The sequence below is a fragment of the Scomber scombrus genome, chromosome 1 (genome assembly GCF_963691925.1).
Source record: "Scomber scombrus chromosome 1, fScoSco1.1, whole genome shotgun sequence".
Lineage (NCBI taxonomy): Eukaryota > Metazoa > Chordata > Actinopteri > Scombriformes > Scombridae > Scomber > Scomber scombrus.
The window spans coordinates 8,716,439-8,744,009 of NC_084970.1; the positions used below are offsets into that span (position 1 = coordinate 8,716,439).

Below are 27,571 nucleotides of genomic sequence, written 5' to 3' on the forward strand. Positions count from 1 at the left end.
GGCTTCCATGTTTCAATTACTGTTCTTTTTTTGAAGCAGCTAGAGAGGCAGACATGGTTCCTGTTGATGTAACTCATATAAATGACCCTGTTTAAAAAGTCTAATCCCAAAGTAGTTAGGTTTTATTTTTACTATCATCAGTGCTTTTCATCATAGCAGACACACAGCCTCAGCTTGCCCTCTGAATGCTACACAAACTGACAGTTATTTCAGTTAAAGTGATGCTCCTGTCAAACAATCAAGAAAAAAATTGATTCAGAGGAACCAACAGAGATGTAACATTTAACTTTGTGAGGTTTATTTGTTTTATTTTTTAGTAGGCCTAAATCTGCTTTAAAAAAAAAAAGAAGAAAAAGAAAAAAACATGGATATTTGACCTTCTTGCAGGAACAATATCTGTTAGTTGCACAGTTAAATGAACTGAATTTAATCACAGTATTACTTTTGTCCATATCTCCTACCTCTAAGTAAAACACATTTGAACACAAACACAAGTTATTTCTCTAATTACTTTGCCCTCCATTAACTGTATTGACCGCACCATTAAAAATGATGTAAAATGACGAGGTCAGGGGAATGATGCAGTTTGTTCTTTTCTTTTTGTTGGGGTTTTGTTTCTTTATTTTTTTAAATTTTTTTTTTTTTACCAAACCTTGTTTATCAGAGGCACCTCAGAAATTGTGTTAGAAGCAGGGGAGAGAGTGGAGAAGCTCCAGCCTGACACTGACTGGACAATCATGTTGTGTCATAGACCTTTTGTTCTCGGTTCATGCTAGGACCACCTTGACCCCTGTGCTCCCATGACACAGAGTGTCCCTCAGGGAGGCATGGTTGTATGTGTGTGTTTGTGTGTGTAAGTGGTGTGTTGTGCATGTGTGTAAACACAATTGTGTTCCCCTAACAAATCCAAGGCCAGTAACCCGGCAGCTACTGTGGGCTGTTTTCTAGTTACATCTGATACTGTGAGCTGGGAGCTGTTAATTGTTTTTGAAGCCTCCGTGTTTTTACTTTGGATAAGAGCATTTGTTAAATGACATATCACTAAACACAGTTAGCACTTACTGTAACTATCCGTGTACTCTGTCCACACACAGTAGATGAAGCAATTCAGGTTATACTGTTGAAAATATTCTCAATGAATAATGTTTGGAATGATAATAATAATAATGATAATACACACAAAAGTTTATTTGTTTATTATTAAAGACTGGCATTGATATTCAACACATTTTTGTTGGTGTGTGGTTATATATTTGTGTAAAGACTGAAAAAGAGCTGTTCAGAACCTGTTTATTTTCTCACCTCTGTAATCACTGATTGAAACAGTGTGAATGGCGGTTCCAGCGGCAACTATTTTGAATTTATATTACTGGTGCTTTAAAGGAGCACCATAACTCACTAACTAGCACAATAATGGTGTTTCCTATGTAGCTTTATGGCTTTTTGTTGGGTTGTTGCCTGTAAGATTACAGTGTCCACCTCTAGGCAGTTGAATAGGAAACATTGCACATGTGTATAAAAGGTGCTCAATGCAATTTTTATGCCTCTGCTCCGGCAACAGCCATGACCAGAGGCATAATGTTTCCTGGTTGCCTGTATGTAAATAGTAAATTCACTGCATTTGTATAGTGATTTTCTAGTGTTCAACTCAAAGAGCTTTTTCACTACAAGTCACATTCACACACTCACACACCAATGACACAGCCTTCAAAACCAATTTTGGGTTCAGGATCTCGCCCAAGGAAACTCCGACATGTGGACTGGAGGAGCTAGGAACCAAAGCGCTGATCTTCTGATTAGTGGACGACCCGCTCTACCTCCTGAGCCACAGCCGCTGTCTGTATGTCTGTCTGTCCATCCCATTCTCATGAACACGATATCTCAGGAACGCTTTGAGAGAATTTCTTCAGCTTTGGCACAAATGTCCAACTGGAGTCTAGGATGACAAAGGTCAAGATTACTGTGACCTCAACAAAACACATTTTTGTCCATAACTCAAGAATTCATACGTTAGTCATAACAATGTTTCCCACAAATGTGTAATAGGATAAAACTATAATGACATTTTATATCCAGAAAATCATAATGTTCTGCAAAAACACTTTTCTTGCTGTTATTGAACGCCATAACTCAGGAACAGAGGGGCAGATTGTGACCATATTTCACATTTGGTCAGATACTGAATCTCGGTGCCCACATTCAGACCGTGCTGATTGTAGAGATCTTCTCTGCTGCTGGGTTGAAGATGTTTGTGAAGCATCCACGTTTTAGAATTTGTAGCTTCTTTGCAGCAACATCCACATCTGAAGCATCTTCTACTACATCTTCTACTTCTACTGTGTTGTTCTATCAGAATCAGCTTTATTGGCCAAGCATGTGACGTTGTATCTCTCAGTGAACTTAGACACTAACAGAAATGCAGCAGAATCAGAACAACAAAGCTGAGGCAAGCAGAAAGACAATGAATAACAAGCTAGACAACAGCAAACAGAATAGTTGTCATAATCCACTTGACCAGGGAGGTTTTATTAACACTGTAGCTGAGAAAACAATCTTGCAATGAATGAAGAGTCTGGGCTAAAATACTAATGAGGTAATGAGCTGATTGAAGGCAGGTGTTGGGAACTTTGTTCATAGAACAGCAGCCCAAATCACATTATGGTCACTGTAGTAGGAGGCAGGACAGGGGGCCTCCTGTTTTTCTGTTAGTCCACCACAAGCTCATTGGATTTGCTGACATTGAGCTGTGAAGAAGCTTTCTGTCAGTTCAGTAAAAATAGTTTCTAATGGGGCTTTTTCACTATACAGTTCTAGCACTACTCGGCTCAACGGTTTTTAGTACCTGCTCTGGTGAGGTTCCGAGCGAGCCGAGCCGATACTAAATGTGACATCAACAGACTGCCGGCCACTGATTGGTCAGTGAGTCGTTACTGTAAGAGTCATGAGCGAGACGTCCCACACAAGAATCAAACGCAGCATTTTTAAATACCGGCAACAGCGTTACAGCCATTCGGCTCAATTTTCTTGCTTTGTGTGACAAAAAGTAACACCACTGCCTCCATGTCCTCCATTGTTTATGTGTTTGTGTCGCGTATAAAACGACGTTAAGTAGGTTCTATAGTAATGGAAAAGGTCGTTCCTGGTACCAAGTCGAGTCGAGCCTAGTAGTACTAGAACTGTATAGTGGAAAAGCGCCATAAGTGAAGACAGCGTGTTTCTCACTGGAAATTATTAACTGGAATCATTCATATCAATATAGTGATAACATCCATTTCGCCAAAAAAACCCAAAACACTTAGTGTAAACATTTTTATTAAATTCCTTTAACATTTATTGTGAGTCTGGACTGTATTTCTAGTTTTTCATGCAAGGGTAAGCATGTGAGATTATACATGGCTGCAGTCTGAATTACCTTCAGTTATAATCATTTATAATGGTTAAAGGTTAACAGAAGTGGTCAAACTGTGTGCAAAGGTCTATACGTCCTTCAAATTTATTATATATTTACCTTCACATGATGATCTTGCTGTAATCTCTGTCACATACTGTAGATAATGTTGACAGCAGAGTGAACTGTCATTTTGATAAGCACTGCTGTGTCTGTAGACTCATTTTCAACACAAAATGTCAGCTGATATGAATAATATAATGATAAAGATAAAATAATGATTTGAAAAGAAAAACTCACGGTTTTATTAGTATTTATGTTGGCTCATTTTGAACAATGAACTTCAAATACTTGTTTTTATATTAAAAATGTATTTTGGAACTAAACTTCCTGTTAGTTTGAGACTATAAGTAAACACCTTTTCCATTTTTTAGTGTTGCGAAAGTTAATTTCCACACATACAGATTTGGTATTTTGAAACATTACATTTTTAATGTGTAAGCGAGGGTGTTGTCTGTTCTAAATAGCCGATATGTTATAATAAACAACACTATGCTGCAACATTTAGTGTGTTTGCAAGTTAATGGCTGATGAGTATTTGTTTAGGGAGCATGAATGTTGACAAGCGTTACACGTACAGAGAGTGAGAGGGTGAAAATGACTTGCTCTCAGGGGCCTTGACAACCTTTGCCCTCCTGGCTCTCGTTTCAGGTCCTGTAATTGCCACTGACCAATGGGCTCCCGGTTGAAACTAGACCCTGAGCTGGAGCTATTAACGTCCCCCTCCAAACGGATCTTGTTTTGATTCCTGATGCTTTTATAGGTTTTGTCTTTAGGAGACATTCCTGGTCGGCACATACCGTGCACCCCTTTCTGCCCCTATTTTCCTTCCTTCCCGTCTTGTGGGGCCATTGCTGCCCGCCCCCCCCCTGCACTCACAAACATACACACAGCCATGATCTGGTGTGTGTGTGTGTGTGTGTGCGCGTGTGCATGTGCGTGTGCATGCGGGCTACTGACCAGCCCACCCTCCCCTGGCCCCTCCTGATAGCCAGCTACACTCCATGAACTTGGCCACCCGTCACAGCTGCGTTAAGATTGAAGGATGGGGGGCCCTTGTATCCAGCTGGGTCGGAAGACATGGGTGGGGGCAGGGCAGGCCCAGATGCAGATGGTTTAGGTCAAATGGAGATGTTTGAGGATGAAGGGGGAGGGGACACAGGAGCTCAGGGGCACAATAACTCCAGAGGTTACTCCTCCAACCTCTGGAAAAATGCATTCTTTGAGTTTGAGTATATATTAGTTTTCATGTGTTTGCGTTGCAGAATGCTGGTAACTAGCAAGGAGCTTAACCATTTTCTTTATCCTGTCATGAACTTTCTGACCTGTAGTCAAACTTCACCTTAATGGAGTGTTTGTTGGTAAAAAAAGAACCCAAATTAACACATTTTCATAAAAGGAAACAACTTGTAACTACACTAGTGTTGGAAGTGAGCAGCATCACCGATTTGATTTCAGCCGAGGAAATTTGTTTTATGACATGCTCTTCTGTCTCTCTACCCATGTGTCTTGTCTATATCTTTACTGTCTCTATTAAATAAAGGCAAAACGCCTCAAAAAAATCTTTAAAGAAACAATCATATTACTACTGCTTACAGTATTTCTACTACTACAGTCTGGATCCTCTGTGTATATGTTAATAACCACTTTGTTTTAGTTTACTGAGCTTATCTGTGTCCTTTTGTCATCTATTGCAGAATGGGAGTGCAGGCTGGGCGGATGAAGCAGACAGTAGCAGAGGAAGAGGAGAGGCTTCCAGAGACTTTGCTAAGGTGAGCATTTTAGAGATTGTGATCACCCATTAGCTCTCATTAGGTTTAGTAATTTAACAACCAAAAAGAAACTTTTGCACCAATTATAACATAACATTAATTCAGTATGATTGTAAATACATAAACCTTTTTAAAGCTGTTTCAACATGTGGAGCCGTAAGTACATTTTCCAAGGGCTGCAAAATCCCAAACCAGCTTCAAAGACCTAGCACTGACCAAGACTGACTGATGTTGCCTTACCTCTTCTGTTAAAAGTTGCACTTCACAAAGACGACACCCAATGAACAGCTGGCCATTGAAATTCATGTACATTCTGTGCCTGCGCAAGAGGAAATAATAAGTCAGTAGCTTGTATTTTTACTGCAAAAAAACATTGCAAGAGATGAATCTGATTAAACAGGACACACTGAAAATATTTCTGATAAAAATGTTTCACCTGGCACAGTAAAGTTTGTCATTGTCAGCCTGGTGTAGGAAGAAGGAAAGAAATGACAGATCAAAACAAAAGAAAAGAGAAGCGCAGTTCACTATGCTGAACAAGCAGACAGTTCTTCCTGTGACTATTTAACATGCCTAAAGGGCCAAACACCCACATGCAGCCCAATTCACCTGGTGGTCAACTGACATCTCGTGTTTTCTCCTTCAGTTGTACGAGTTGGACAATGACCCCAAAAGGAAGGAGTTTTTGGATGACCTCTTCACTTTCATGCAGAAAAGAGGTAAATATGCTCACCATAAATCTGCTGTATATTAGGCAGCAACTGCTTCCTCACGATGTTTGTGCCACCTTCTCTAGTGCTATCATAATAGCACCACCATAGACTTTATTTTACATGTATCAGATTCAGCAGGCTTAGCACAGACTTTAAAAATTGGAGGTCAGTTGGTGTTTAGATAAGATTCAAATGGAACCTCCCAGTCTGTAAGGGTGTTTTTTTCTACAGTTGGGTTTTAACTAGTGGTTTCCTGAAGAACTCATGTCTTTTGGAGTCTTGTGGAAATGTGTATCTATGTTAAGAGATACCTCAGTTACAGTAATGCTTTCAGGCTGTAGGTCCTTCTAGACAACTCAATGTATATTTTATATTCAAAACTACAACCCTACCGTTGTTAACTATCATGGCATGTGGGGTATTTTGAATCCAATAGAAACACCTCTGTGTTATAAATTGCAGTGTAAGTCTGTGAAAGTTCCCATAGGTGTGACAATAGTTGGAGTTCATTTCCTGCACTTTGCCGATGTGGAAAAAAGAAAATGCCACAGGACTTCCATTTCTTAAGAGTCATTTCCTGTCTCGGTGTGAGGATGGGTTTCTATTTTTTTCGAAGCGTTTGGAATTTCACTATAGGCTGAATGGTGTTGGGCCTGCAGCACATGTAGTTTATTTAGTCATATGGTGTTAAAAAGACATGTAAGCCGGGAAAGGATAAAGCAACAAAAATAACAGTTCTTTCTTCTGTGGCTTCAAAATGTATCAGCTTGTTCCATGGTCGTTAAGCATGCTTATGTCACTGATCAACATAAAAAGCATGCTGTATCTCTCATTGGCTAAGAAATCCAGCACTAATTCCCCTCCCCAGAGTAAAGGCCTTATGGGGTCAGCAGGTGAGCTGTGCCTTGACTTATCCTGTGGTTCTGCCTTATCAGAGCCAAGAGGATCTGGCAGTGGCCTTACTTATTTAGTTGGCCAACAGCCGGGGGAGGCTCAGCTGACCGCATGCAGCTTTGATACAGCCTATGAAACCCCTCCGACCAGGGCAGCTAATGTACTTATGCATTTATCAGACAAATCTGTTGCCAAGCAAATGACACGGCTCGAGCAATACCTCCCAAGGTGAATCACAATGTTATTACAGTGCTGCATATTTCACATGATGTTTTGGCAGGCTGTGATTGGTTACGACGGTTAGTGTGAGTGTGTGTGGTTCATACCTTCATTATGTTTTGTCACAGGCTGTGATGAGTGATACCATATGTACGCGACTGTGTACATGATGCATCGTTTGTTTTGTCACACTGTGACGGATGAGGATGGCGCGTACATTTGTAGAAATGGGGCCATGTGCATCGAGGTTCGCGCGCGTGTGCGTGTCTGCCCACGCGCATACGCTGCCGAGCTCACGAGAGCAGCAGCTTCTGAGCGTCTGGTCTGGTCTTAGCACCCGGAGGTCTTGTTTGGAAGGTGATGAATTAAGCTGAGTCAGAGGGAGGGAGGGAGGGACAGGATCTGTCAGGGCCCTGTTAGCATCTCTGTCCAGTGGCAGACGCCAGGAGTGGTTGGTTGCTGACCCTTTACTCACGCTGGTCAGACGGAGAAATCCATCAAGTTGACTAAAATGCCTCCTGACAGCAGATAACTGGCTGATTGCAGTCCACCATATCACATTATTTAATTTGCTTTTATTCAAGGAAAAAAAATAGGTTGATTTTGAAGAGAGTCTTATAAGCAGGCCTGTCTTTTATTATTTTGCCATTGTTGTGTTTTTAATTCACACAAATGTAGAATAAAATATATTATTATACCTTAATTGGAAAATCTCATCTCTCATTAAAGCAAATAAAACGATGAGCAGATGACAAGAAACTTAATATGAAAATTAGAACTCTTGTCATTTACATTTTCTCAAGCTCGCTCCGTGTGTATTACAGTGAGTGCAGCTGGAATCAGCTCGCACGGATCAAATTCTCGCCGTCAGTACAGGTGACCAGGGCAAGGGTCATTGGCCGACAACAGTTGTAACAAATATTACCGTGTCTCATCTACCTGCTCATCTATAATAGACAAGTGTGAGGCGAATGGGGGAAAAAATGGTAAGAAATAGTCGTAGCTTTTATTCTTTATCATTTTTATTTGAATGTTTTTTATTAAAGAAAAAAAACAGGCACCACTAACTGGAAAGGTGAGAAATAAACAGAAATGGTTGCTTCAAATAAGCATGCAGGATACGACAGGGATGTTGCTATTGACATTAGAGAGACGTGATGCAACCATTGTACAGGATGGTAGTGTATAATTTCAGCTGCTCTAAAGTGAGTTATTCACCCCTCCCTTAAGACAAGAGGCACTTGGCTGACCTCTGCTGTCTCTCAAACTGGAGTCTTAATCACAGGGAGCAAATTGCTTGGCTAGATTCCCTTTTTGTCGTTAGTGCAGAGACTGTATGTGATGAGGAGCGAGCCTTACAAAGCTCTTGTTGATGGCACCCCCTAATTATTATGCGTTTGCTCCTCTTTCCATTTCCACTTCAGAGATGCGGGTTCAAGATTATTGCACTCCTTTTTTTTTTTTTTTTTCTTTTTTTTTTTTAATGAAAGAGCACTTAAGATGCTGTTTTAATTCATAGCGTTATTATGTGCGGTTTTCTAAAAGCTGGTCATGTGAGAGGGGAAATGTCAGCCTCTTTTGACCGACCTTAGATGCAGAATGTTTTTTTTTTTTAAACACAAAAAACGCCCTGTTTGGTGAGGCAGATTGTGAGGTGAAGTGAAATCCAGTGGAATCTCAGGATGCGGAGAGACAAATGGTGAAGTGCTTTTCCCACCTCGTCGTGGGGCCTCCGGGCCTTGAGAGGGAAGCAACAGCGGAAGGAAAACTTACGAGGGATTCCCATTTCCTGCCTGTGTGTGTGTGTGTGTGTGTGTGTGTGTGTGTGTGTGTGTGTGTGTGTGTGTGTGTGTGTGTGTGTGTGTGTGTGTGTGTGTGTGTGTGTGTGTGTGTGTGTGTGTGTGTGTGTGTGTGTGTGTGTGTGTGTGTGTGTGTGTGTGTGTGTGTGTGTGTGTGTGTGTGTGTGTGTGTGTGTGTGTGGTGTTGAGGAATTTTAGCAGCTGTCCTAACTCCTGTCTTTGCGTAAAGGGGCCCATTGATGGGCTCTGCATCACAGAAATGGCAGACGACACGCATACAAACCCTCTCTAACTTTACTACTTGGTTCTCTTTGGAATGATTACTCCACTATTACAGAGATCACTATAAAGACACAGTAGAATTTGTTAAGTCTATGGCTGGGCCCCTATAAACGTTGACCTGCATACTATTTGTTGTTTGTGATGTTAGAGAAGAATCTCAGTCCTGTTATACCAGAAAACGTCTTGTCATTGGCTCCTGATAGAAACATCAGCTAATGGCCTGACATGTAAATGTGATGTAAATGCACCACGGCTGCTCATGTTGGAAGAGTGTATGTGGGTGGAGGATATTAGCCTTCATCGCTGTCTATCATATCCATTACAGGTTTGTGCTCTTCCCCCCACTGGGAGCAAACACAAAAGCTTTGACGGCGGCTCGACGCCATTAACCACCTCAGAGGTTTCGATTAAGCAGATGGGCGATTGTTTGTTTTGGTGCGACACCCGGGCCACTTTCTCATTTGGGACAGGGCCAGCGAGCGAGGCTGCTGCGGGAGCTACGGGTGCGCTATGAAGGGGGAAAAAAGAGAGAGAGAGGGAGAAAATAAAAGAGTGATGCAGCCAACTGCCTGTCAGCGCTGTCCACTTGAGATGATTAATGGCCACAGGCTGTGATGGACAGACACAGAGAGAGCGAGAGGCTCCTGTTCAGTGAATTCACCAGTCGGGAAGGGTGGGGGTGATGAAGGGGTGGACGAGGGGGGAGGGGGGGAGTAAAGACAAGTGTTTTAGCCCCTTCTACTCCAGCCAGGAAAACCCCACACGTTGCGGTCAGCAAAGGCTAGATCCATCGCAGTGTGACAGTTGTGTGAAGTGTAGATTCAGCTTAAGAGGGACCACATGGTGTGCTATCGCTGCTTTAGAGTTATTTTAGGGGAAAATCCCTTTATAGTAGATTTAGGTCTGTTAATAGTAATAAAGTGGTAAGCCGGGCTTGTCTGTGCCATTAAGTCGTAGTGGTCTTAATTAGGCTAAAGAAAGATGTATAGAATTAGAGGAAGGATCTGGAGGGAAGGAAGAGGAGATGATAATGATTATAATGAAGATGTCTCATTTAGCTGCAGCTACATTATAAAACCTGCTGTTTGTTCCTGTAAAGATTTACTGAGGCTGCTGGTAATGTTTTCAGGGGCCACTTTGGGCTACAATCAAATAGGAGCATGTCAATAATTGTCATTTTTACTCTTGAAAGCTTGAAATGAAGAAACAAACTGACATTTGTAATTTACTACAGGCAGACCACTTGCAGATCACTCAGCTCTAAAAACATATTTTACATTAAAATCAAATTCAGGTAGCTTTTCTTTCACATTTTTTCAGAAAGACAAGAATTGTAGCGTCTGTGTTAAGCTGAATATATTTTTCAGCATTTGTGGAGCGGGAAGAGTGGCCTCCCAGTAGGACATTAGAAGAAGTTCCCTAACTGTAACCCTGAGACCTAGAGCTCTGTCCACACCAATTACACCATGAATGGGCTCTGGGGGATCCATGTATGCATTATATTGCTCCCCTGGTCAGCCTCACACTGGCCCTCGTAACAGGCAGGCCCTCTGTACAAACACCACACCACAATAGGAACATTCTCTGACTCTTTGAAATGGCCTCATTTTCCTTTTAGTTAACACCCCTCAACTTCTGGAAAGTGGCAGCACCTGGTTGCTTTAACAACAAAAACACTCGGTATTGTGAGCACATTTGCTCGTTTTAGATAGTTGGATTGTGGGTGAAATGATTTTCTTTAGAGATCGACCTTTTGAACTGCGGGGCAAATATTAGACAAAGTATATAATAGTTCTTTTAAATTTTGTGACCAACTTATTTAAACTAGTTTTCACAATCTGACTCATTACAGATGCAATTCTCTAGACTGATGCAGACTTCGAGGCCCATTAAACACATTTTACATAGAATGTACCAATAAAATGTAGTTAGGAAATTACATTTTGTCCTCTCTTGTCTTTCTTGCTTTCTGTCTCCACCCCCTTCCTCCTCCTTTGCACCCACCCCATTCTCCTTCCCCCTCTGTTTATTGTGCTACAGTTACAACCACTGAAACTTGATAACACCATGGGGGATAGGGGCAGAGGGCCGCGCTGTGGCCTGCTTGGTGAGGCTAGTAGGGGAGGAGGGGCTGGATTAAGGGGGCCTCCTGTCCTACACAGGATGATTAATGATCTCCAAATAAGTGGGGGCCAACCTTTTTGATAGGGCATCGCTGACGGACAGCAGACAAGGGAGCGACCGTCGCGTGTCTGAATGTGTGAAAAGCGAGAAAAGAGAGGATGAAGGATGAAGAGGGCAGACATGGAAACTGCAGTAGGAGACAAGGGCAGACGGGGTGCCAGGGTGACAAAGGGGGAGGTTAAGGGAGGCACTGGCCAGCTTGTAGAAACAAGGCAGCGCTCATTCATTTCCATTTGGAAGAACTCTGTCAGTGGCTGAAGTCGACTAAAACTTGCCGACCAGACCGAAAGATAATCAGGCAAATATATTAAAAGACCGGAGCTGGTAGCACGGGGGCCCTACTTTCAGGAAGGGTGGGAACCCAAATGATACACTGATTCCAACCACTGCTTTCTAATCATTGCCCTTAGACCGACTGCCAAAGAAGGCAAAACTATTCTTATTGGACACATCCTCCTCTGCATTTGGGATCAAAGATTTTATGGTCACTGTGTTGATATATCTGAGGGCTGAGATTATCTTTGCCTATAGTTCACTCCACCCATTGGCTGGCAAATTACAACCCAGCATTTATGGAGTGAGCATATCTGTGGCTGCTCCACTCTTCTCTCCCTTCAAAACAAAAGGAAATAGTAGTTTTCCTGCTGTTTTTTAATGGAGGGTAAGTCAGATTAAAATCTTGAGACTTTTTGTTTGTTTAATATCCAACCAAGACTACTCTTTGTGTCTCTTCCTCTCTCTGTCTCCTCGTCCCAACCCCCAACCCGTATCGCCTCTCTGTTATTTCCTCTGTCATTTAGCCAGACTGCTCCACAGCCTTAGATTGCCACTGCGCTGTCCATCTTTAATTACGACCATACTGTACAGGGATTTGAGTCTAAGCTGCAGCGCTGGGAGATTCTTAATCACCATGCTCATAAGTAACTGAGCAGAGGAAAGGCGAGTGCCGGCCTCAAGCAGATTCATGCTTCCCAGCAAGGTCATCGGTCAGGGTAAAAATAACACTGGCTGTTCAGTTCATCTGGTCACCTTGTTTTGTCTTCAGTTGAATACATTTGCAAATACTCTGCAAAACAAATGTGGCAATCAAATACCTCAATGCATTTACGGGGAGATGAGGAAATGAGCGTGAATGACACGTCAAGGAGCTATGGAAAAAAGTTCCATCAAAAGAAGCGTGAGCTGTTCGGGCACATGACACGTGGACACAGCACCCATGGTTCGATTCTGTGTGGAGGGTGTTTCTTGCATGTTGTGCCATCTCCTCATGTTTCCTGTCTGTGTCTACATTGTGACAGACTAATAATGCAAAATGTAAAAAAAAAAGAAAGAAAAAGTAATTAAAATGTTGATTCTCTAAAAGTCATGTAGGGACATGATAGACAAACACTAGATATTAATTTAATTTCATTCAACATAGTTGAAGCATATTAAGTTGAGACATAAAACTTTAAGGCGGCACCCGACATTTTTCAATTGAAGAAAAGCACATTAAGCCGCATTAAGGGACTTTGTTAAGCTGTTCTCACATGAAACTCTCCCGTGACACAAACTACTGCTATCCCTGCATATCTGTGTGTCTTGCTTCTCCATCTGTGTCCTGTGTGTGCTCTTAAAGCAATGTTTCCTGGCCTCCACACCCATGTGATGGATGGTATGAAATACATTACAGCCCCCAGAGGAGCCCTACACCAGTACAATAGCCCTGAGCTCACTTCCAGTGCAGCTCTGCAGCAGTGTTGCATAAGCCACACACTAACAGAGATCTGAGTGCAAAGGGGCCTAATGGAAAACAAGACGCTTGATTTGAGGGAAGAAATGGACATGAAACACACAGTGGCTAAATGCTTTTACTTCTTTCATGATGGGAGCGTAGCTGATGGTTTGTTGTTGGGGATACATGATTAGATAAAGGTATCGGCCTGTTATAAGTTACTATAAATGAGTGAGCAAAGAAGTTTTCGTCTTACATAACTAGGCTTAAAGGTTGACTTATCATCATTCTCCTTAATCATTGTCATTTAACTGTAGGTGCTTAAAAATATTAAAATCTTCTTGACATTAAAGGCCTTTCTTTATTTAACATAATTTATTTGATACTTTGTCATTAAGGAATGAAAGCATCTTCTGCTGCTGACCTCACTTTGACACTTTGCATAATAGCATCAGCTAAATCCCTGAAAGGTAAATGTATGATTCTCTGTCATTGATTCCAAAAGCCAAAAGTAATTAGCATTGATGGGAGTTAACATTTCAAAGATGAGTGCACAGCCTCCCCCGCAATCTCCTCCCATTGCAACATATCGTTCTTTCTCTTCGGCTTATAGCAGCTGATGTCTCATGTATTGATTACTGCTGCTAGGCCTCAAATGGGGCTCGTCAGCTGATGGCTTTATCTGTCTATCCCGGTGTCCATTGATTGAAGCAGTTAGCTGTGTTATAAAGCTAGAAGGGAGAGGGAACCTCCTCAGTGTTGCACCTGCTAGTTAAGACATCATTGCCAACTACTTACCCTTTATACCTTAGTGGGAACTACCATGGTGGGAAATTAAAGCAAATGTGGAAATCCCCTAAAGTGTAACACAACTGATGGACATTAGCCGTTGGCTTCAAAAATCACTGGGTCTAATAGTCTCCTATTCAGAAAGTGTCAAATTGTTGCATAAAATGTGTCTCAATCTCTTAAATTCAGGTCCTCTATTAAGTAGCTGGATTTGAAGACTTAGAGTAGCGATGATATCTGCAATGTGGGCATTGATTGACAGCTCACCTGCTGCTCTCCATGGCTCATATAGTCGCACTGAGGTGGACTAATGTCGCAATATTTCTATAAGCTTAGGAGGGGTTACTTGATAATGATACTGGCTGTTAGTTAGCTAATGTTAGCACAGATCTGCACCACTCAGTGTTACTGATAAATTACTGTTCGCTTTGGTCTGGGGTAGCGGGATGGCTTCCAGGCATATATGGGAGGTCCTGGCTCCAAACAGAAAAGATGGTGCCAACCATAAGCAGCAACGTTGGTGACGTCATGCGTTGCTATGTCCATCATTTATCAGTCTATTTTTAAACAGTGAATACCCAGTCTGACAAGTGGAAGTGTCACTAGTGATGGCCATAGTTCTATTTAAGAGATACTCTGGTTTCTATTTCTGACCCTATGTTTCTATCTTGAATTCCCTCCTTCATTCTTACATTGTTTAATACTTTTTCCTTTTTTACATACTTTTCCCTTTAAACTCAGTATCTTCCTTTTGTTAATTTCCTTCTTTCTAAATATGACTCCCTTCCCTCATTATCTGACTCTGCTTCGGATTTACTTTACCTGAATTTAAAGTGATTTCAGTGGAAAAAAAATTAGACCTACCTTCTGCACCTTAATCACAGGAATCTACAGTTGATGGCAAAGCCCCTCCCTCTATTATGCGTGTGACATACCATTGTGATGTTGCTGTGACATATACATTCTTGACATTTCAAGATCAGAGATGGCTGTTTACAAGGCCAAGCTATTGGGTTACTTTTGTAAATATAGAGCAGAGGTCTTGTACTATACTTGTGTACAAGCTGTAGAGATTTAAATTGTGATTTCAGAAAGAAATGTTCTCAGCAATCTGATACAACATATGAAAAGCTAAATGAAACAGCAAACTTTAATGCTTTTAATTCTAATGGTGTGTGTGGAAATGTAGTTGAATGTATACATTTTTGAGTTTTCATGCTTGTTCTTGAGTGGTTACGCTTGTGGTTAGAAAACAAGCTTTATTGACCGTTTTCCTAACTGACTGTAACTCACAATACAGGCCTGTATCACACCTGTATTTACTACCATCGCACATGTCAACAAAGAGATTTTTACCTCCTCCTTCAAAAACTATACACTGTAAATCCTCTCTGTCATCTGCTGTTTGTTCTTGTTTCTTAAGCTTGCTCATAAATTTAGTGTTGCCAAAAGATATTGTCAGTCTAGGCTGATCATAATTTCAGCGCAGACCTTTTAAGCCACTTCAAACAGAAAAGAAAGATAGAACAGGGATTCATTCATTCCCTCATATCAGAACTGGATATCCAACTGTAATACTTTTAGATATGTAGCCAAGTAATGTCTGTAGTACTGAGTGTGGAAAACTTCTTTATTTCAGAAAGTTTAGATTTGAATCAGTTTTGCTATATTAACATACGATTTAAGCAAAGCTTCTATAGAGATGTTTGTGCTAAGACAATACTTAATTGTCTAGAAGTTCATGTGTGTGCTCAAGAGGAAAGGAAACTGAATGCAACATTTGTAATGATTCCACTACTTAACCTCAACTGTGCAATGAGGGCGGTAAAATGTTCACACGCTAAATGCATGCCTCATGCATGAGCAATGCAACAGGTTTAGGTGGTTTGTTGTAGCCAGTAGTGCTGCAGACATGAATTAGAAAAACGCAACACTTTTCTTAGGGCAATCATTGTCCAGTTAACCCCTTACAGTTAGTATGTACAATGCAGTAGAGATTTTATTATGTGAATCATTCATTTACTCAGTCAAAGCACTCGCCTTTGGACCAGTACACTGCAGGTTCACCAGCCACCGGCATAATTTCACCAATTAACTGTTTACAGAAGACAAACATTCCCAGATAATGATTTGTTACCATCAAATATGGCTGCTGGGTGGAGCAACTTAACCTCCTGAAGCACTAATGGATGGATGCATAAATAGATACACATACTAGACACTGACTGAGACAGAGTCCATAATGTTTCCTTTTTATTAACCCCAAAACAGAAAGAAAAGGGGTAGGTAGCAGACATCTATCAAGGAGCCTTATATACTAGAAATTGATGTATGCAACTAATTGTATAGTTTATGCAACTACACAGTCAAGATGATCAAATTTTCTGATCTGATATACACCTCTTCCTCCAGAAATGAAATGACCAGTGACCCAGAGTAACTACATTGCATAAAAGACATCAGCCATCTTTCTGTCCATTCATCCATCTCTCTGTTGGCTCCATGTCAGCCAGTGTTGATTGGGGTCTAGTCAGTTGATCTGCCGGGTCTCTGGGGATCCAGGGGACTTGGGTTACAGTTGGAGAGGCCATCTCACTTTTCGCGCCATCCAACCTTTTCAATCCCCCCACCCCACCCCCTCTATTTCACCAGGTGAATCATCTTCATGACGCACGGAGAAGGAGTCATGTTTCTCTCTCTTTTTCTTACTCTCTCCTTCTTACTCTCTCCTTCTTTTTCTGTCTATCTCTCATATTCAAGTCAAAGATGCATTTACCGGCATGACTGTCAGAATATGAAGCTCAGCCAAAGCAGCACAGCACTTTAAGCATCCTGGAAAACTGTCTGTAACTGTCTGACAAATAGAGAGATTTATTGCCAAATTGCATCTGAGAAACTTCTAATCGTGTAATTGAACTTCTAATAGTGTCATTATTCGCAGTCTGACAGCCTCCCCAGTGTGTGAACAGCACCCAGTGAGATTTACAGCTCCTGGCTGTTGTTTGGAGCCTCGCCAGTTTTTTGCAGTGTTTTACACCACAGGCTGCAGCAGTTGACAGTGCACAGAAGACAGCTCCTCATATATAATGGCCGCCTGCTCACTGTAATAATTCTTAGTAAGAAGCTACTCTCACTGTTTCCTGAGTAAATATAGCTTGAAGTGACTTATCCATTAGGATGGCTATTTGTTCTTTTAATTGAGACAGAAGGAAAAGTGAGAGGAAGAGACAAGAGAGGACGATTGAGTGGTATTTGATAAAATAACTAAAATAAATAACTAATTCCTAAAATAACAAGCTAGATCTGAACTATGTCTATATGGTGAGACGTGCCAAAATGGTTGTATAGGCTCCAAAATATATGACGATATTTACATGGAAGTTTTATTGATCCTCTACTTAGTGAACTGACATGTTTTTCATCCCAGCTCAGTACAGTTGGCAGAAGATTATTTCATTATTTCATCCATTATTTCCTGTCTTGCCTCTCTCCCTTTGTTTCCCCTCTCTCTCTCTCTCTTTTCCCTTTGTCAATTTACATTAATTGCACTTTATTGACATGAGTGGAATGAAACCTATGCAGCCCAAGCTATAGCTTGTCTCTCTACCAGCTGTGGCTTTAGCTTCATGCTTAGAATAGCGATGTATCTATAGTGTAACGTTACATTTAACTTCCCTTATGTGGAGGGTACATATCTTAACACTTGATATGAATTGGTCCGTCATGCGAGTGGTGGCTCTGCCTGGACTAAAGATAGCAAATTCCATACACTCAAGGCTTTTTTACCTTTTATGTCCCTGGCCATGCATTAAAAATAAAACAAACATGGCCCCAGCATACAGCGGGGTCCTGACAATATGCTGCCCCGACATACGAACATATAAACTAGAGCCAGGGGCTGCCCGACATAAAGTAAACTCCCAGCATGTGGAGTCCAGACACTCGTCTCTGCTGTCAGTGTCTCTCTGTCCAACGCTAATGAAGGATTTTAGCTGTTCTGGATTGGTATTCCCTTCAAATTATCATTTGTTAAGAAATGGGTTTACCACTTAGTATTGTAATCCTTTTCTCATCATTAGTGCAATTCATGTCGTCAAATAAAAATCATCTTTTTTTTTCTTTTCTTTTTTCACATGTTTTATTAAAGAAAGTGGACAGTTTTTAAACTTCTGCAGGGTTTCTTACTATCAGTTATTCAACTAAGTTAATTAAATGTGCTAAAGTTTGAACATATTAAATGGTCTGAAGTGCAGAGAGTGAGTCGTAGCCTTGGTTTGGTATGATCTGGTGTGTAGTTTGTGGTGGTAGGGGCTTGGTGGAGGAGCTGTGTGTGTGTGTGTGTGTGGGGGGGGGGGGGGGGGGTTTGAAAGGACTCAGACACTGCCATGAGGCCAGGGGCTGTTTGTGTTGGCTGACACCTTCCTTACAGCAGTAATCCAGTCTCTCTCCAGCTGGCTAGCTAGCAGCTACCACACCTCCCCCCCTTCTTTTTTTCCCCTTCCTTCCCTCTATCCTTCCATCCTTCCCTCCTAGCAACAGAAAAGAAAAAAAAGTCACACAAACTGTTTCCTCCCTTGCTTTTTTTCTCTCTTTCTCACCCTTTTTGTTCTTCATCTCTGCTCATCTCCCTCCTTCCTTTTCTTCTCTCCTCCCTTCTCTACTTCTGCCTGTTTTTCTATCTTTTGCTCTCTTTTTATCTACATGCATGTAATTAATCAGAGTAATGTTCAATAGATTGAACAGAATAATATTTAAATGAACCATCAGAATCGAATACAACCAAAAACTATGCGATGACATGTCGCTTACTCCTTTCTCTCCTTTCCTTCCTGTCTTTCCTCACTGTAGATGATAGTGAAACCTCACACCAGCCAATTCTCATTCAGTAAAAAATTCATTTCCTATGTGTTGTCTGCTGGAAGGCTGTCACTCTGTCACTTAATTATTTAAAAAATGCCCATCATGCGAAGTCAGTGATATTTAATTTACCACTACTGGCGTCAGGGGCACCCAATTGATTTATTATAGAGGCCCTTTAATGTGAACAGCTGTTTCCTGCTAAAAATAGGTCAGAGGTCAGATAAAATGACCTTGTTCCCTTTTTTTTCGTTGGTCCTCTCATTGAGATAGAGAGCGTGGACTGTAATATGAGGTGGGAAATGTTAATGTTTGATACAGAGGGACAGTCTGGTTAATGTCTCTCAGTGCATGAGACCAGTGCTGTTGATTATTATGAATAGTGTGTGAGCTGATCAATGAATCCAGCCTCTGAAATTATGGACAGAAGGCTTTTTACTTGATTGCAGATTTGACTGTATAAATGAGTGTGCATTAACATGGTTTATTTTCATTCTCTTGTGTCAACAGAGAGATTTATATCCCCATAAGGGTAAATGCTGTAAATTAAATTATTCAAATATATCAACTATATTGACTATATGCACAAAATATCACCTAACCTCTCTAGTAGTATCAACCTTAAAAGGACTAGTTAAATCCTAGTCTCTCAGCTTCTACAGTTATTTCCCCTCCTCTGTCTCCCTCTCTATCAGTACTCCTTATCATTTGAAGTCTAGCCGTTTGAACACTAGCCGTGTGGCTCTTGTGTTCACACTGGAAGTCAGAGGAAGGACTTAGGGAGTGGTTCAGGGGCCCTCAGCCGCGGCACTTCCCACCAGAGTGACCTCTGACCCCTGGTGCCATTAATCACTAGGCTCCTGATGGCCGTGTCCCTGGGGGAAAATCAGTCCGGGGCAAAGGATGATGGGAGGTGAAGCCTGCAGCCAATTACAGATTGGCTCAGAGCAGCCGAGTGGACAAATCACAGCTTTACAGAGAGATGAAATATCCAATAGTTGCCTACTGGAGGCCGGCGTGGCATGATGCTATGAAGTATGCTATATATGGTCTCAAATCATTGTGGATCCTGTTGTCTCTAGTCTTCTGTAATAAATAAAAAAAGGAAGCAACAGGGTGAAATGGGAACAGTTATAATAACAGTATAGAGTACATAAAAAGGTGCAGTGAGACAGGAGTTGTACTGCTGTGATCAAAAGAGATGTTTCGGACTGGTCTAATTAAGCCTGTTAGAGCTAAATGTCTCCAGGGTTAGAAACAGAGCAGATGTGGGACACCAAAGGCAAGCGGCTTGTTGATTCTCTCAAATTAGGGAACTCTCTGGCTAACTGCCCGAGCAGTGTTGCTAATGTGATTTTTGCTCAATTACCGCATTATCAAAGGTGCTTTCCCGGCGCTTTCACATATGACGGGGGCCATGTTGAAATGTGAAACCCGGTTGATGTCACATGTTGACTAATTAATGCTGTTTTAGGTTTCAAAAGCAGCTCTGGTCCACTTAAGATATATAGATAGCTATTTGGTTTCCTCTATTCCACACACACACACACACACACACACACACACACACACACACACACACACACACACACACACACACACACACACACACACACACACACACATACACATCACTCTCTGTGCTACTGTTTTCAAAATGTATTCTTATTTTTTCTGTTTGTGCTCTTGTTGTGAAGTCGCAGAAAACAGCTCATTGTGTACAGATGAAATCAGATTTTGATTTGACAGCAGATCGTGATAAAGGGCTGAATAAAAAGCATAGGTGTGAATTAAAGCCTAACTAACAGCTGGCCTGTCACCGTGGGGCCAGCGCTGTTGTGTCTCATTTGTTGTGCTCTCATTGTTCGTGGCCGGGGCCGGTATGAAAACATGGCTTCCTGCTGACCTGCAGTTTAATTCACACATCAATAACCCCTGGCTGATCTCTGACCCCTCCAGTTGTACTAATTGTTTGATGCAGGATTGATGTCCAACGCTGCATTAAATAACTGACTAGGCACTGGCAGCAAAGCATTCCTGCCGCTTTGATCCGCTCATGTTCTGGAAATGCTGCTACGTAGTCAGAGGTCTGCCATCAACATTATGTTTACTGTGCAACCACTGGAGAGAGTTCATTTTCTTTTCAGTCTGATAGGAGTGTGGATCAATACATTAGTAATCTACAGAAGGACAGGATTATTTAAAATGTGAGATTTATTGCACAGCTGGTTTAAACCATTATATTACTTGTTGTAATTTGTAGATTTATATACCACTACGTATACTGGTAACTTGTTAGCAACTGATTTTGAAAAGGTGTATCAATAAAGCTACAGTATCAAAATAGCTACAAGTCACTGTTAATAATAAAAACCAATTTTAGACCTTTTTTAAGGATAATGGCTCATTTAAATTCATGGATAACTAAATATCACTACAGGCTTGGCCTTTAACAGGCATCAAATGCTAACTTATTGCTCTTCTCCTCTCCTCTAAGCTAATCCAAGTGATCTGTAAAGGAAGCTGGTATCTTGGCAAAAGGCCTGCTTGTTTTGCTGACTGTTAATTGGTTTTGGAGATAAGATGCCTGTTTTCCCAGAACAGAATTTTCGTCAGCTTTAACAAGCTTCACAATATTAAACGTGTACACTGTGCTGTGGTTCTGTGGTTATTCTCAGGATGAGAGGAGGCATTACAGATCTGTCTATGTGGCAGTATTTTTCTTTCTTTTTTTTCTTTCTTTTTATCCGTAGTTTTATACTAGTGAATTTCACCAGCATTCAGATACAATCTCCTAATATTTTGTCTACATCTTTTACATAAATGGAGGTAGACATAACAGACTTGAACAAGGATTGCATTTAATTGTACAGGTGCACCAGATAAACTGGTTCCTGAATTGCTACCCGTGTTTTCTCTGTTTTATTTATTATCCTGGCTGTCTCCAATCACTTGCTGCTCTATGTTTGAATACTTCACTACAACAGCAAGTTCCTCTTCCCTCCAAACTCTTAAAAAATCTGATCTGAAACCGTAATGCCAAACAATGATTGTTCAGTGTCAAAGCCTCGTCTGTCCTCCCATACATAGTGACATACATTAACAGGCTTACCAGCCTTTGCTCGCTCCCACCTTACTCAAATACAAGTCCTGCACCTGTCTGCTAGAAATGTGCTCTATTTGTTTTATATTTCAGCCGCCCTGCTGAGGAAAAACCTTTTTGAGAGTGTTTTTCAGTTAACACAACAGTATAAGTTTGACTCACTACCACCAGCATAACAACCACTATTATTAAGCACACGGGTCAGAGCTACCACACCTTCCCTGATCTCCAATCTTATGCAGGTCCATGTGTTCACTTCACTTAGGCCCTTTGCACATGGCTTAAAGACATGTTGCTAACTTAAGAAAATGAATCAGGGCTAATCTTCATGGCCTGATCACACTGCTATTTTACAAAGTCATTAATGAGACCAATTCCAAGTTAAGAGCAGCCTGTGGAGGCGCTCAAGGATTGGCCGGTATTAACCGCGGAGGCAAATCTGTACGACTCGCTTGCGACGGGCTCAGCAGCACTAGCACAGCAGAGGGGTGTGGATTTACTCAGTACAATCCTCTAAATGAGCTTCATTATACTGGCCTATCCAGGAGCCCCCCACCCACCGCCGCCTGTGGATTAGCAGGTCGTCACAATCCCAGAGTCCCCTCCTCCCGCTCCGTGCTTACACTGTTGCACATTGCACTTTTTGATTCTGTTGCATACTGCGAACCCCCACCGCCACCCCTCCCTCCCCTCCACCCCCTCCCTCCCCACACGCTCCCTGCAAGCTTCACTGCAGATAAGCTGTTGACAAGATTAATGCATCTGTATCAAAAGTCTAGAGCCGCTTTGCTTTGTGTTGTTTGCGAATCCCCTTTTCCAGGTCAAGCCAGATTGCCTTAACTGGGCTAATATGTTTTCAAGCCAAATTTAACAGGCATACAGGCAACAGGCCTGCCACCCTCGTCTTACCAGTACACTGACAGCACTGAGATCTGTATGTGGAGGTCACAAAATGATCCTGGCTGCTTCACCATTGATTTGTAGATGAATAAATGCACAATATAGATTAGACATAGACATTCTGCTCCTTTCACCGATTCAGCTTTAAATATATTTTCTGTGTCGGATGCTAGTATGTCTCAGCAGGGATACACGTAAGAAAAACTGTCAGTTATATGTCCCATTCTCACGGACACAATCCATGTTCATTATATGTCTCTAGGCTATTTGGATTCAGATGTATGATTTGTACAGCATTGATTTATTTTCTGCTATTTCCTCTTCTCCACAGGAACCCCAGTCAATCGTATCCCCATCATGGCCAAGCAGGTCCTGGATCTGTACATGCTGTACAAGCTGGTGACGGAGAAGGGAGGCCTGGTGGAGGTCATCAACAAGAAGATCTGGAGAGAAATCACAAAGGGACTCAATCTGCCTACTTCCATCACCAGTGCAGCTTTCACCCTGCGCACACAGTGAGTCACCAACAAACAACCAGCCGTATCAGCATTTGTGGTTACTATAAATTGACTGTTTACACTCTGAGATACGCAGTCTGTTAATGTTTAGTAAACTCAAATTGAATTTACTCCGGCTAAATAAAGAATCTCAAGTGTGTGTGTGTGACTTATCAGCTGGAAACAAGCACCTTCCTCATGCCTTGAGTATGCGTGAGTGTGTGCGTGTTTATGAGAGAATGTAGATTTGTGCGTGTGTGTGTGTGTGTGTGTGTATGTGATGGCGTGGGAGCAGATGTCAATATTAACCCGTGCCCAAGTGTTTATACACATGCAAGTTTGTTTCCTCCACCGAGCCGCCTTCCCTTTTCACATCCAATCCCTCCGTCCATTACATCACACATAGAGCCCATTGATTCCCATAGATTTATTGATGTGATTTGGGTCAGAGTTCACAATGACTAAGGTGGGGTTTGACTGACAGCTCGTAGGCCGAGCCCGGACTAAAACTCCTCCACTCTCTGGACGGAGACCCTTCAGTATATGTAACACCTCTCTGTCCTGTCCACTAGCAGGCTGCCCTAATGAACCTTTATGTATTTTTAATGTCTGTGGGCTGTTATGTAGCCTCGCTCCACTGGTTTTATCTAATGGACGCTGCTCTTAGCTTCTTATTGATCCTCAGTGTTGCTATTCCACCATTACACAGTCAGCACGCATATGTTCATTTTAATGTAGGTTCTAATGGAATGGAAACATAGCAGAGTTGTGACTGTGCATAATTGTAAGAGCCTGTGTGACGTCGTCTGAGAATACTCAACATATACATGTTTTTAACAATTTGCATATCGGGCGTCTCATTAAATTCAATGTAATTACACGCACTTAAGTAACAAGGTTAGTACCAGCTTTCTGGACTAACCTGATTTTATAAATGACAGCACAACATGGGGCCTGCTTGCTATAATAAGAGTAGGGGATTAGAGAAAAAGCAGTTAACAGAGCAAGACATCTACTAGAGAAACCTGCTTGATCATGTGTCTGCATAACCAGGTTTTTACATGTATGAGTATGCATGAAACACCTCAGGCAGGAACAGAATGGTAAATAAATGGTCACTCCAGCATTTTATGTTTTCATCCATCTGTGATTAAAACTGATATTAGAGTAATATATAAGAGCCTCTACAAACTAAAGAAATCAGTTTAGTCAAAATGTATATAAATGATCTTCAGGAAGCTGCATCTTCACGTATTAACGATAACTTCATTTATATTGCACCTTTCACAAAAATCCATAAGATGAGACTGTTTTAAGAAGACATATATAAGAGGATACTGATTGTGCCTGCTTGTGACCCTCATAAAACCTAAATCTGTTCATATATTAGTAAACATTTCTGCCTTAACTGTAATTCTTCCAAAAATCTGATCACTTGTGTACTCAATCTATATGTACAAGTACAGATTGTTAAAGATGTATTGTGTGTGTGTTTTTCTCTTTAAGGTACATGAAATATCTGTACCCATTCGAGTGCGAGAGGAAAGGCCTCAGCTCTCCAGGTGAGCTTCAGGCGGCCATCGACAGTAACCGACGCGAGGGTCGTCGTCCGAGCTACAGCAGCAGCCTCTTCCGCTTCTCTCCCTCTCCCAGCACAGCTCCCCGCATCCTGTCACCTCCCAAGATGCACCTCTCGGCTCTGGGGGCAGGGACCTCAGCGGCCCTCAACGGCCTGCACGTCTCGCCAGGACACTCTCTGAAGAAAGGTAGGCACTTTAGATGTGCGCAGAGGAATTGTGGCACGGAGATGATCTGGTGGCGTGAATAAAATGTGATGCGTGAACTTAAGGTTCAGCTATGATCTGAATTATAATCAGAGTGAAGAGGGGTGTTGCTGGAAAAAAAACTTACTCAAACAGCCTTTTTGTATGGATTAATAATGGTTTAATTAAACTAGGTAAATGTTTACTTCAAAGACTGGAGCTTCATTAAACTGGTGTGTTCCAGTTCACACGAATTGAGACTGAAGTATTTATAAATAAATACTGCCCTCTGTCGGAATTAACAGAAACTACATCTAGTTGTTTCAATTTCTAAAATCATGGATAGAAGTTTTAATGTGTGTGTGTGTGTGTGTGTGTGTGTGTGTGTGTGTGTGTGTGTGTGTGTGTGTGTGTGTGTGTGTGTGTGTGTGTGTGTGTGTGTGTGTGTGTGTGTGTGTGTGTGTGTGTGTGTGTGTGTGTGTGTGTGTGTGTGTGTGTGTGTGTGTGTGTGTGTGTGTGTGTGTGTGTGTGTTCTTCCTGTGAGTGTTGTCTGTCCAGGTGTTTAGGAGTCCATTTGTGAACCCGTTCTGCCTCAGGCTACTGAGCACTCACCTTAATTACTGATGAATTACATGGTTCCCATGCTGGGAGACACTTTATGAAATGTGAAGCCTTCACTTTACATCAGTAGCATCTTGTTGATCACTGTCATTAACCTGCTGTTTGCTATCTGATGTCACTTCACTTGGCTGGACTGTGACTCAGCCACCGACCCTTCTTTTATGAAACTCTTTGTGCAAAAAGTGTACTTGTCATTCAGACTAATTCCTGAGAGATCTGGGGGTTTTTTCTTTCACTTTTCAAGTTGCCAAAGAGGGAAACTTATGATAAAACGGCGTGATACGAAAATTCTGTTTAATTTAATGTGAAGTATAGTCACATTCTTGGATTAATGAATAATTGGATTCACACAACTCTCTATTTTTATATTCCAGATGACCTGACCTCCTCCATCTTGGCGGCGAGGTCCCCCATGGCGTTGACCCTCGGTCAGCAACAGGTTGCAGGCTTGGCACGAGCCGCCACACTGGAGCAGCTGAGAGAAAAACTGGAGACCAGCGGTGGAGAGGGCCCAGAGAGGAAGATGGCACGCCTGGCAGAAGAGCAGCAGCGCCTGATGCAGCAGGCTTTCCAACACAACCTGCTGGCCATGGCTTCCCAAATGCCCATGAACCTGCGCCTGGGAGCCCCCGCCATCACCACCAGAGGTCAGAGCTGCTGATTATGTTACAAGAACCTAGAAGTGTTTCAAACTAAGTGGGTTTTATGTTGAAAGAGGAACTTAAGCAAGTTGTACTTAATAAGGTTTGCCTAATCTCATTTCTAGAAAAACAAGAACTTGAGAAAGTTCTCAGAACAGTTTTGTTAATCTACATTTTTCCACAAACTGTTGAAACTTAATTATGTTCAAATCTAAAATACAAAATATTCACCATTTGAAGTCAGTATTTGGTTGATGGACCTTTGGTAGCAGGATTTTAATTTGTGAATGACCACATCTAAATATATTACTGTAGGGATTTAAGGGGGAAATGTATAAAGATCAACATTATTTTCATAAAATACAAAAAAACGTATCATTTAACAATAAAGTGTTTGTGTCTGCAGATGAGAAGCAGCAGGACATGTCTCTGAGCATCTCAACCAATGGAAATGCAAGCATCACTGTCTCAGTGGAGGTCAATGGCACAATCTATTCAGGTGTGTATGAGGAAGAAGTGATTAAATGTTACATATGCTCGGTAAATAATAATGATCTTGTGAATCCTTTACTTTTATTCAATGTCATGTAATATTTCCAAGTTCCAAAGTTTATTAGGATTTGTGGCCCACAGCCTCCACCTGTTAATTCTTTTTTCAGGTTTTTAACTAACTTGATGTCCCCTGTCTTCCTACAGGAACCCTGTTTGCCCAGAAGTCTGGAGGGGTCCTGGGGCCCACTGTATCAGCTGCTGCTGCTTCAGCCTCCCCTGCTGGAACCAGCTCTAGCTTTGGCTTCTCTGCACCCCTGGCTCAGACCCTCAGCCCCACGTCCTCCTCTTCCTCCAAGGGTCCTGGCTCGGCTGAGCCTGCTCCCAGCGGGTCACCATAACTCAGGCTGCCCTTTGTACCTGTTCCCCAGGCCTCTCTTCCACCGGGAGGCCCAGCATGAATATACAGTACAATGAGAAACCGATAAGAATAACAAACTGTTGCACAACAAATACCTCAGCGACCCTGTCAACCTCTTGGCTGTCCAATCATGAACACAGAGCCCGAGAATATTATATGACAACACGTGCCCAAACGCACAGCTATGCATTTTAATCAACATACAAGTACATATACACCACACTATAAACACACGCACACACACACAAACACAAACACAAACACAAACATACACGTACAGACACATAATCTACACATACAATCCTAATGTACATGCTAAACACAATCAAGTCAGCCAAAACCCACTGACAGGTGTAGTCACAACTGAACTTGAAAAGTTTTATCTTAGGACATTTTGTTTGTTTGTTGCCATTTTGTTGTCTTTTTGATTTTGTGTTTTAGAATGATTTTGTTTTTAGTTTTTCT

At 41.7% G+C, this 27,571-nt stretch overlaps 1 protein-coding gene across 1 annotated transcript in view; it reads left to right on the plus strand.

Annotated features, from left to right (window-relative positions):
- Nucleotides 1–27,086, plus strand: part of LOC133981193 (AT-rich interactive domain-containing protein 3B-like) — a 49,126-nt gene extending 22,040 nt beyond the window's left edge. The window contains exons 3-9 of the mRNA XM_062420014.1: nucleotides 5,146–5,220; nucleotides 5,867–5,939; nucleotides 23,006–23,189; nucleotides 24,678–24,941; nucleotides 25,922–26,202; nucleotides 26,603–26,695; nucleotides 26,893–27,086. Of these exons, the coding sequence (XP_062275998.1) occupies nucleotides 5,146–5,220; nucleotides 5,867–5,939; nucleotides 23,006–23,189; nucleotides 24,678–24,941; nucleotides 25,922–26,202; nucleotides 26,603–26,695; nucleotides 26,893–27,086 (1,164 nt within the window). The remainder of the gene's footprint in view (nucleotides 1–5,145; nucleotides 5,221–5,866; nucleotides 5,940–23,005; nucleotides 23,190–24,677; nucleotides 24,942–25,921; nucleotides 26,203–26,602; nucleotides 26,696–26,892) is intronic.
- Nucleotides 27,087–27,571: the final 485 nt, after the last annotated feature.